The sequence below is a fragment of the Styela clava genome, chromosome 12 (assembly GCF_964204865.1).
Source record: "Styela clava chromosome 12, kaStyClav1.hap1.2, whole genome shotgun sequence".
Taxonomy (NCBI): domain Eukaryota; kingdom Metazoa; phylum Chordata; class Ascidiacea; order Stolidobranchia; family Styelidae; genus Styela; species Styela clava.
In genome coordinates this window covers 8,624,815-8,637,203 of record NC_135261.1, presented here as the reverse complement: position 1 = coordinate 8,637,203, position 12,389 = coordinate 8,624,815, and the positions used below count along the sequence as shown (strand labels likewise).

General features: G+C 37.2%; 1 protein-coding gene across 1 annotated transcript; it reads right to left on the bottom strand.

The window, feature by feature from the left end:
* Positions 1-58: 58 nt before the first annotated feature.
* Positions 59-11,747, bottom strand: LOC120329296 (pre-mRNA-splicing factor ATP-dependent RNA helicase DHX16-like). The gene is made up of 2 exons (XM_078118309.1): positions 11,729-11,747; positions 59-4,484 (listed from the first exon to the last, which is right to left on the bottom strand). The coding sequence occupies exon 2, from the start codon at positions 4,455-4,457 to the stop codon at positions 1,314-1,316; it is 3,144 nt and encodes a 1,047-aa protein (XP_077974435.1). The 5' UTR covers positions 4,458-4,484; positions 11,729-11,747; the 3' UTR covers positions 59-1,313.
* Between the last annotated feature and the right edge of the window lie 642 nt (positions 11,748-12,389).

Here is a 12,389-nt window from a genome sequence, read left to right as displayed (position 1 = left end):
TCGAGCATTAGTCACGGTCCGAAGAAAGCCACCGAACTCAATGATAGGAAAAACAGAATACGATTTAATCAATTTTATTTATTATATAGCGACTTAAAGCATCATATTTTATCAAAAAATCTATCTCCACATTATCAAAATTCAACCAAATCAAAATTTGTAAGTGATTACATGCAAATTTGGGAATAAATTTTTTTGTTGTGGATATTCCCTTATTTGTTATTATAGTGCGTTAGACAAGCAGCCATCACTATACAATAGCAAACTATTTTTACTCAGATGAAAAGAAACCCTCCTAGCTCGGTATTATGTGATCAATTTTTAAAACCCACCTGGGATAAAGCGTAGTGTGTACAGCAGGGGTCGGCAACCTACGGCCCGCGGGCCGGACGCGGCAATATAATCCGGCCCGCGACGCTTCACTGAACTATAGTAACAAATTATAGCTGTTTTGTCGATTATATTCTTAACGCAACAGAATTTACGTGTAGACCTAATTATATTATAACGTAACAAGTATATAATTCACAATTACTCGTTTAATGAGCCTATAATTTAATTATAATTCAGACAAATGGCAACAAAACGCAGAAAAGTTGATGCTAAGTGCAAAAGGTTTAATAGCGCAAAAAATATTCAAATGGTCAGTCTTCGCGCGTTGCTTAAAATTTAACTTCTGATATGTGTGATAAAATGTGATTCATCGGTCATCCATTCGATTTTTACCTTTCTAAAAATATGTGCAGCCCGCCAATGACTAGCAACCTTTAATTTTGGCCAGCGAACGACAAAAGGTTGCCGACCCCTGCTGTACAGTATCAAACTCGAGACATTTTATGTAACCCTAGGCCTATATGTAAGTCAATTTGAAGACAAAGGTGAAACTGTGTCCAGATACTTTGAAAAATAAAGACTTTGTATAATCTGGGGAACAGATAAATCAATAGATTAAATAATGGAAAGTTGAATACCATCTTTAAATTTAATGAAAGAAAGAAAATATTGCCCACTAATTGCTGATTCCAGATACTCATATGACCAAATCATGAAAATCAACAAGTTTGGCCTTAATTTTAATGGACATATATATAAGTTGCACAGCATGCTCAACACAAAGTATATATATATATACCGAAGTAGATTTGTTCTGCCCATGGTAGAAGGTGTCTCGGTCACTTTTTCATCGAACCTCTTCAGCATGTTACCGAAAATAATTCTTTTTATGCCCTCTTTTATCCATGCCACTAGTGTTGTAATTTTCCAAGCTGCAGTTGGAAATACCATTTTGCCGATCACAATCACAAGCTATTAATTCATCCTAGCTCTTCTCTGGATTTACCAACATTTTTCGGCATTTTCTTTTTACTAGAATCTTCAATTTCCTTCGCTTGATAGTAATGTGGGGCAACTTCAAGTAACCATTGACTGTCTATCTCAATGACTTGTCGCATAAATTCTTTACTTGTAAACACAAGCTCAAAATATAAAAGCCATCTGGGTTGCTCTTCAAACATACTACTATTTGGGTGAATGTGAACACTTTGCTGATGTTTAGCTGTTTTGTAACCACCTTTCGTCAGGCGAGCAACATGATAGAAAAATCCTGCTGTAAACGCTTTACGTATTCCAACAATATCATTCGGATTTGAAGTTGGTTCAATCTCCACACGTTCCATCAAACCTTCGAGTTGATCTCGTACATCACGAGCTCTTTTCATTGACCTATGTTGAATGAAATTTTCAAAGCACCATTGAGTAGAATGACCAGTTCCCACCCATTGGTTATATACATTTAGTAAAACAAGGTGGTCACCCCCAGGCATATAAAAGTTTTGTCGAGCGTTATCAGCATGCACTATCTTATCTTTAGGTCTATAAAATATGGAGTTATTAACTGATAACATGGCAACTATGGTTACCACTTCTTCAGAACATTTATATTTCTCAGATGCTAACAAAGTTTTTGATAACATAGGATCAACTGGAAATTCTGCCATTCTACGCCCCAGTTTTGTTAGTTCACCGAGGTGATTCAAAGCACCAAGTGCATAAAGCTGCTCTAAAGCCATAACAAGAGTTTCATGAGGGGGTGGATCCATAAAATCAAAATGAATTAAATCATTGATACCCAAGCTTTTAAGCATCAATACAACATTTCCGAGGTTCGTTCGCTGAATCTCAGGGACACTTGCATCTTCAAGTTCATGTTTGTAAGCCCATGCAGTATATAATCTGAAGCATTTTCCTGGCCCAACTCTTCCAGCTCGGCCCGCTCTTTGATTTGCATTTTGTTTTGAACATGGAACTACTATAAGAGACTCCATACCTGTTCTTGCATTAAAACTTTTTTGCTTACAAAATCCAGGATCAATTACATAAACAATTCCATCAATAGTAAGAGAAGTTTCTGCGATATTAGTGGCAATAACAACTTTCCTAGCACCTGGGGGAGTTGGCTCAAATATTTTTGCTTGCATATCAGATGGTAAGTTTGCATAAATAGGTAAAATAACAAGTTCTTTAATCCTTGACCCTAGTTGCCTCGCACGCTCTTGAATAACTTCAGCACAAGTCTCAATTTCCTCTTGTCCAGTTAAAAAAATAAGAATATCACCAAGAGGCTGTGTCAGATGAATTTGAAACACAGATACCACACAGGCATCAAGATAATCAGCTTCTGGTGATTTTGTGTAATAAATATCAACTGGGTAACGTCTACCTGGTATTCTGAAGATTGGTGCGTCATCAAAAAATGCAGAAAATTTTTCGGCATCCAATGTAGCACTGCTAATTAGCAATTTTAATTCAGGTCGAAACCTAGCAATATCCTTTACAAGCCCAAATAATATATCCGTATGTAAAGTACGTTCATGAGCTTCATCAATCATAATAACACTATATCCCTTCAAGTCTGGTTCAGTGAGAAATTCACGCAAGAGCATACCATCAGTCATATATTTTAACTTGGTACGCTCACTGGTACAATCTTCAAATCGAATTGAGTAACCAACTTCTGCCCCAAGTTTCACATTCATTTCCGATGCAACTCTAGCTGCTACAGACATTGCAGCAACTCGACGAGGTTGAGTACAACCGACTTTCACTCCTCCTTTGCAATATCCACTCTCACACAAATATTGAGGAATCTGAGTAGTTTTGCCACTACCAGTTTCACCCTCAATAATCAAAACTTGGTGTTCATCAATAGCATCCAATAAGTCTTCACGAAATCCATAGATTGGAAGATTTTCCCTAGTTTCTTTTATAGACATTTTCTTTTTTTCAGATGCACTCATTTCTGGTGATTGATCTTCATTCAATGTGCCTTTGTGTGTAGCAGCTTGAACAAATTCAATCACATCATCTTCTGTGAGAAGCTCGTACTTCTTCTCTTCTTTCTTTTCTCTTGCATCTTTAGCGCCATAATGAGCTATTGCGGCATGAATACGAGCTTCTTCCCAACGTTCATTCTCTGAAATCAATTTACCAGATTCTCCTGATGGTCCAATAGTTTCATCATATTCATCATGTATATCACCTCTCTTTTTTTCCTCTGGTATGTAATATCGACCTCGTTTTTGTGATTCACCAATACCTTTGTAGTTTAACGCGATATCGCGAACTTGCTTCTTGAATTCTAATTCTTGGCGTTCCTTTTCTGTTAATTCTTCACCAGCGAAAAAATGTTCCTCATCATAAATATCACCTTCTAATTCTTGTAATTTATCTTCTTCTCTTTTCTTCAAATATTCTCGCCTTGATTTTTTACGAAGATCTTGTAGGATTTTTGAGTCATTGGCATCTGCAATTTCAAGACGTTTTTTTGCTTCTTTGTATGCTTTTCCATCACTTCGATCCATGACTTTTCTGGTTTTCTCTTTATCCTTTTTTTTCATTCGTTCGGCAAATTTATCTCGCTCTTCCAAGTCTTGTTTTCTTTGTTGTTCTTCCTTGTCCCATTCATCTGATGATGACGATCCAGATTTATCATCTTTATCATTTCCTGTTGGTTGTTCATCCTCGCTTTCAGAAGATGTCTGATTACGCTTACGTATTGCTCGCACTTTTTTACCCATAGATCCTTTTCTTTCTTTTTTATCCGAGAAGGAAACTGATGTTGTCTTACGACTTGATTTTGACGGAATAGTTTCATCTTCATCAGATGACACTAATTTATAACTTAAATTTTTCTGATGCATTGAAACAATTTTTTGTTCTCGTAAACGATTAGTATTGCTGGTGGCAACTTGTTTGTGTGGAACTTTTGCATATAAATCTTTTGCAAAACTTAAAAATTTATCAGTGACATCAAACGCACCAGTCTTTTGTAGAGTGTCAGCAAACCCGTCCATTGATGTACTTTTCTGACATAGTCCAATAAGGTATTGGGCAACATGTTTCTCACTCATACCAAGGATTTCATGAAGTTTATCCTCGACCCAAACTTGAAGAGCCATGTTTATATTACAGTAGGCCTAATTGAGCTTTTATATATATTTTCAAAATAATGAATGTTTCAGTTTAATGATAGATATTGTCAAATCAGTCCTAATATAATCACATAATTTATAGATTGAATGGGTTTAACCTATTTGGGTGAAAAGCTATATTAGCATGGCACCATATTAGTCTATCATTTCCATTATATTCATTCTAACCAAATAAAAAAACATATCTTATTTTGCTTTATTTATTCATGCACAGACAGACATTATTGCATTAGGCCTACTATCCAATTTATCTATCCTACTTGTCTGTACTTCTAAAATAGTTTCAAAGTTTTTTTTTCTTTGCTGTAAAATAGGCTATATATTTTTTATGGGTTAATGAGAGAGAGAGAGAGATTTTTATCCACCAAACAATGTCAAATAAAAGAACAGACAATGTTACATTGCAGTGAATAACATAAACATTGAGTTGTGTAGGTCAGTATGCAAAACCTTCGCAGGTCATCGAGGCTCCTGACCATTTTGTTCACTGTGATTAATAAGCTTTGATAATGGATTCATTGGATTGTGACAGTATAAAATTAAAAAAATAAAAAGGCAGAAAACAAGTCGGCAAATAATTTATTCATTTTTTCTGTGATTCGACGCTATATATTCATGTTTATTGTGGAGTTCAGAGCGCAAGCATAAAATTATAAATTATACCACACTGTGATCTGGTACAATACTGATCATTTCCACAGAACCTGGCTCGATATAAAAAATGACAGTATGGCAAGGCAATACAGCAATAAGAATATGTAAGATTCAATCATTAAATCAAATTAGAACTATATTACACCAATAATAATGTACTGATGTAAGATCAAGATTAATGGTCTAAAACAGGGGTCACCAAACTTTTTTGACCGCGGGCCGGGTATGACTCAAACTGGGTTGAAACGGGCCGGATGAATATTTTTGTCAATGCAATAAAATAAATTCACAAAAGTTGGGAAATTCATCCAATTTATTTAACAATATATATTCTACATTTCTGAAGACTTGAATATTTAATTCTATCTATATCTAGACAACTATCCTGAGTTTAGCTGTTATCAAAACGTTGCTGTCATGAATTAGGAATGTTACAAAATCGGCTATTTCGCGCCAAAATAATGTACGCTTCACGTCTGCTAAGAACTGTTACGCCGTGTTGGAATACTGCTACTGCTGAAAACGACTACGGACTGCCTGCTGTAGCTTGGAATTCCATGAAATTTTGACATAATTTAGATAAAATAAACAACATATCTGGTATTTGATTTTTTTCATTAGCGCATACATTTCTCAGCTTTCGACGCTTTTAAAATTCCGCCTCCCCCCTTTTATACGTAGTGAAAATTAAACTATCATGCACAACTGCAGCGTTTATTTGCGACGATCTTTCGGCGGTGTCAATGACCGGTGTCAATAAAATCCCGAAATAGTCTCAATATTAGTGATTGACATGTGTTATTTTTTCATATTTGTTACAGTTCTTATCAAAAAAGTAATACAATCCTTATAAAAATAATTGCCCTGTCGGGCGGTACTAAAATTCCGATATCTCGGTTATTTCTTGACCGTTTTTTTATAAAATTGGTACTGTTTTCTATTTTCACTCAGATCTATCCACTGGCGCAGTTTTTATTTAAATCGGATGAATTGTTTTTGTAACATACTACATGAATATCCTCATTTGAGCAGTACAAAAGTTAGTGTGACTTATGAAATTGGAGCAGTACGCGAGGGATTATAGTACTGTTAGCGCAAAATGCACATTCAACATTTATTTTAGCACAAGAAACGTAAACAGTTTCGTCGAAAGCACGCGCCACGGGTGTACAAGTGCATCTTTCGCAGAAAACGTTGCGTACCGGTAGAGAATTTTAGCCTATTTTATCACAGCTATTTCTAGACTAATTTTTTATTACTACTATTAAAACTACAACTCCTAAGGATGCAAATGATAGTTGACTTATTTGATTCATACTTAAATTTCCGAAACACAATCAAAAACTAACGAATAGCATTCAAAGTCGCAAAAACGAAGTATTGTTTACAACCACGACTGGAAATCTGTCAGGATGACAAAAGTTATCTGAGCTGAGATGCGAAGAGGCTTCTTATTACGTCCCGTTTTTTTGCATCTTGCTGATTGGTCAATGTTACGAAATAAACAAGTTCCTTGGAAAAAATTTAGCCATTTTTGCGTGTTATTACGGGCCGTAGTTTGGTGACCCCTGGTCTAAAACATAGGTTCTCAAAGTGCTCCGCGAAAGAAACCTAGGGGCTCCGCGAGCTATTTGATTACTTTTCAAAAGACTGACTTGGTTAATTTTGTAACTGTCTGATGCGTGCATTTAAAATGTCTGTCATAATAATTTAATTGTGCGCATCGTTACTCACGTTTGATTCAAGATTACTTTGAGGATTACTTGAATAAAAGATTAGTATTCTAAAATAACATAAAACAACTGCCAACTATAAATAAATTGGAATCGTATTTTTGCGATCTTGGGATTTGTTAAACTTTATTTGTTCTTTCGCACTAAAGATTATTTTTAAGCGAGATATCGCCGTTACAAAATCCCAAGGTCGACTTTAAAACTCGATGAGTACAATATACAATTGTGCAATCCATGACCGATGCGGGCATATTTAAAATGATTTGTTTATTGGGTTAATTGCGTTCAATGTAACCTGCGATTGTGCCTACTCACAATAAAAATCATTACTTCTCAAATTACCACGGCAATCCGCGGACATGAAATGAGAAACAAAGTTAAGTGAACGAAGTTCTTGTAGACTACCGTATATCCTGAACAACGCTGTTATTATAAGATATTAGAAACAAAGTCATATTGCCCACAAAAGTACATGTTTATATAACTACTACCGGTGTCAGAGATTTGATAAGATATTTCTGCACATTCCGATCAAATCATCATCGTAATCATGACTTGAATACGACAGATCATGACAGATGATTGCGTGGCAGTGTGATAGATTATAGCGTTTAGCGAATTCGAGCCCTTCTTGCAACACTGACTCCAACCTATCGCAGGTCTGCCAATCCGATTCTTTGCAAGATATCACCGTACGAACGATTGAAATTTATGTTATTGCATGCGGCTCCGTTGGTAGTTTCAGAATGGAGAAAAGGTACATCGCGCCTCGCGCGCACAATTGACTGTGTTTCGATTTCAGTTACTACGATGAATACCCAAAGAAAACCTGACATAACACCAAGTATGGACATTTACAATGTCCAAAAGAGCGTTTTAAATCTGTCGGGAGTCTGCTGAAACAAAACTTATAGTGTTATCTTCCGTTTTAATTTTAATATTTCATAATGCCGCTTTTCAATCAAGAAATTTGAGTTGCGAATTCACCGCCGATTCTTTATTAATTATTTTTAGCATATCGTCGCCGATGACTATAATATATATTATATTAACATGTTTTTCACATCGAATTCATAATTCCCCACGAGAAAAAAAAAGCAATTATCGTCGCCATTGTGGAAAAATACATGTATATGCCGGAAGAAATTTTTGATTTAGGGAGAATAAACACAGACGTAAAGATGTTTAGGTTTGACGTTTCACGCTGACGAAAACAGTCGGCGATTGTAACAAAATGCAATCGCGCAGCGACTTTTTAGGTCTTCTAAAAATATCAAAAGAAAAAGATTTGACCCCTAATTTATTAATATGTTTGTCAAGTGTCAAATTTACAGCCTCAATAAATATGGTTCCATTACATTTGAACCCATGACAATTGCACCTGTATGCTATTGCACCTATGAAATTTTTTTTGTTTTTCGGATAGTTGAACCCATACTAACCTTAACCCATGGGTTTTAGCACCCGCATATAGATTAAACCCGTGGATATACACATGGGTTCAAATGTACGTGGGTTCAAATGTACGGTCACCAAATATCAAAAGAAAAAGATTTGACCCCTAATTTATTAATATGTTTGTCAAGTGTCAAATTTACAGCCTCAATATATATATACGGTAATTTATCTTTAAAATTTAGATTTATTTATGACTTGTATTAACCCGTTAAAAAAGGTTTAGCATTTAAATTAAGTAAAGTACTTTTAACTTACTCAGGAATATTAATCGGAAAGTAACAATTTTAAAATTTATTTTGGGGCTCCGTGAATAATAGTCAACCTCTTCACGGGCTCCGCAACACCAAAAGTTTGAGAACCCCTGGTCTAAAAGATAATACTGATAAAAGTAAACTACGCTGATATACAACCAGAAATTGAAAATGTAATGCACTACAGATAAATAATACAGTAATAACAACATGAAATTGAAACAAAAAAACAATATTTGTCACATTGCATTGTGACCATTGTGACGACCCTTGTTTTGCCTGTTAAATGACGTCATGTGATATCGTTTTGGTATTCTAGCAGTTTAGACGCTGCGACACGGTCGATCGGTTCTCGGGGGCAGCGTGGTCTGTTGGTGTATGCTGTGTGTGACAGAGTGGAGTCGTCTGAGTGTTTCGGTTAGATTGGTGGGTTTTGAATGTCTGTGTGAATGCGTCTGGTCTTCAGGGATGTTTGTCTGTGTTGTGTGACTGTCGGATGTTTTGTGCTGGACAGTGGGCTGACGTAGGGACCATGTTATTGATTTTACCAGTACAGTGCCATTACAGTTCATTTACCGTAGTGTTGTATTTTCAGTTTTATCGTGGAATTAGCTTTCATCAGTATTGTTCAAATGTTGTGCACCTATAGAATTGTTCATAGTCTTTTTAAATGCCTGTCATAAGTTACTTTCGGCCTGTTTTACAAATTGCAGTAGCTAGTTCATTGTACCAGATTCTAGGGGTCATTTGGTTTTTTATTCAGAGTTGTCTTGGATTTCAGGGTTGGTCAGTGTTTTTGTTGTGTATGTGGTCTTTCTTGCATTTTACTGCCTGGTATCTGTTATTTTTATTTTATGCTTTTCGTTCCTTTGGGGAGTGTTTGGTTGTTTTGGATCGTTTACTGTTCGAGTTGTCAATAAATGACATAAAATAGCATAAAGACTTGGACTATTGAGAGAAAACTTGACGTCAGATCATATTAGAAGATATTCTGAACTTGGATAATTATTTCATACATTGCCGGTACGCTACAATTTTTGGCGAGAGCACGCCAGGATATTTTCTATGAACTATGATTTTTTTTTCTATTACTTGGACTAATGGATGATATGTCAAGGCTCTGGTCAATAACGTGCCTGTTTTGTTTTTGATTGATACCGGTGCGGGTGTCTGGCTCATTGACACCGCTGTTTACTCGACGTTGCAGGAAGATTCGAACATTTCGGGGCTGCATCCTGTTCCAGTGCCACTCCGTACTGCCAGTTGCGAGTCATTTGTGTCTCACGGTGTACTTGATGTCAACCTGACGATTGAAAGCTGGTCTGTGGAGCATACAGTTGTGGTCGCCGATCCAGGGTCACGTGCGGGTGTCTCGCTCATAGACACCGCTGTTTACTTGACGTTGCGGAAAATTCGGTTCGGGTGTCTCGCTCATAGACACCGCTGTTTACTCGACGTTGCAGGAAATTCGGACATTTCAGAACTGTATTCTTTTCCAGTACCATTGCGTACTGCCAGTGGCGAGTCGTTAGTGTCTCATGGTGCACTTGATGTCAACCTGACGATTGAAAGCTGGCCTGTGGAGCATACCGTTGCCGTCGCCGATCTAGGGTCACGGATGGACTATCTTGGCAAATTCGTCGCATCGTTTTGTTCTTGAGGGACAGGATGTTAAGGTACAGCACCAAACAGCTTCTCCCTGCTGTCATGGGACTATAGTGAAGATGTGGTTATACCGGCCGCTCGGGAATGGTTGTTCTAGTTCAGCTACAACAGCCTTGGCCGTCCGGAGATCTAACATAGTAGCCATTGTTGAGCCAATGGAGATATGCAACATCAATTTGGTCGTTTCGATGACGTTGGTGGACTCAATCCCGAATGACAAACTTTACGGATGCTTAAGCGTGAGGGTAGACGGCCTGCATATTTTAAAGACATTTGTGGACATAATTTGGTTTTGACTACTGCTTTTCGTGTTTCAAATATTTTTTTTAGAGATGAAAACATTCTTTCATAATGTTCCATCTAGAAGAGGGGGGTAATGTGACGACCCTTGTTTTGCCTGTTAAATGACGTCATGTGATATCGTTTCCATATTTGGTATTCTAGCAGTTTAGACGCTGCGACACGGTCGATCGGTTCTCGGGGGCAGCGTGGTCTGTTGGTGTATGCTGTGTGTGACAGAGTGGAGTCGTCTGAGTGTTTCGGTTAGATTGGTGGGTTTTGAATGTCTGTGTGAATGCGTCTGGTCTTCAGGGATGTTTGTCTGTGTTGTGTGACTGTCGGATGTTTTGTGCTGGACAGTGGGCTGACGTAGGGACCATGTTATTGATTTTACCAGTACAGTGCCATTACAGTTCATTTACCGTAGTGTTGTATTTTCAGTTTTATCGTGGAATTAGCTTTCATCAGTATTGTTCAAATGTTGTGCACCTATAGAATTGTTCATAGTCTTTTTAAATGCCTGTCATAAGTTACTTTCGGCCTGTTTTACAAATTGCAGTAGCTAGTTCATTGTACCAGATTCTAGGGGTCATTTGGTTTTTTATTCAGAGTTGTCTTGGATTTCAGGGTTGGTCAGTGTTTTTGTTGTGTATGTGGTCTTTCTTGCATTTTACTGCCTGGTATCTGTTATTTTTATTTTATGCTTTTCGTTCCTTTGGGGAGTGTTTGGTTGTTTTGGATCGTTTACTGTTCGAGTTGTTAATAAATGACATAAAATAGCATAAAGACTTGGACTATTGAGAGAAAACTTGACGTCAGATCATATTAGAAGATATTCTGAACTTGGATAATTATTTCATACATTGCCGGTACGCTACACCATCAAATATAATAACTTTGAGGTTTGAAATGCGGCTCTGGGACTAAAAAAGTTTGAGAACCACTGGCCACTGATATAGACCATTACAGCAATACAGTAATAATACACAACCGTTAGCTTGTAAATCAGCAGTGCGGTACAAACTAGGACGGCTGAATAATCATATCGGTAATGTCATATGATTACCGTACCTATCTTTCCAACTACAGAACTAGGCCTACTTTACGATAATTGCCGTATATGATCTCTCATAAACAGCAGAATTTCATTAAATATCATTTGTACACGGAAATCACCAATAAAATCCATTATACCAACCTCGCATTTCTGCATTTATCGAGAAGGTTTAGTTGCCGTTCATCAATGTCAAAAAGTCGGAATTTATAGTCACTTTGCTACCATTGTGAAGCTAGTAGCGGGACTCGGAGTCGAAATTCTAAATTAATCGGAGGCGGAATTTCAGACATAATTATGATTTTATTTATTTTTTTTTTTGTTTTCTATCTTTTAAGTTTATAGCGTTTTTTTTACTTTATAATATCTCTGTGGTTGCGAGTGGTACATGTGAGTGTGTGTGAATTCATTTATTAATTTCAGGTTAGTGAACACGTACCTTTTCTTGGCTCGGCGGTGTGGCGCATTGTGCTAAGCGTTAGGAATACGCTCGCCACCGCATTTCTGATTACTCTTCGTGGGATCGCAGGTTCGAATCCCATGCGGGAATGATCATGTGCGAGAGGATTGCTGGATTCCTCGCCGCCGTAGGGTGGTTCACGTAACCGCTGGTCGGTTACGGCTTCCTCCACCATCAAGTCCATGCTTCCGAAAACAGAACGAGAGGCCGTGGTTCGTCATATGATTAAGCCGTCTTATCGACTTTCCTATCCCCCGGGATAAATATGTAAATCCTATCCTATCCTCCTTGGCAAAACTTTCCATCCTATATCTGTATGTTTTAAACCTAATCTGAGGTTTGGTT

What these genes read in the sequence shown, in the direction of transcription:
- LOC120329296 (XM_078118309.1), bottom strand. Translation starts at nt 4,457, where the DNA reads ATGGCTCTTCAAGTTTGGGTCGAGGATAAACTTCATGAAATCCTTGGT.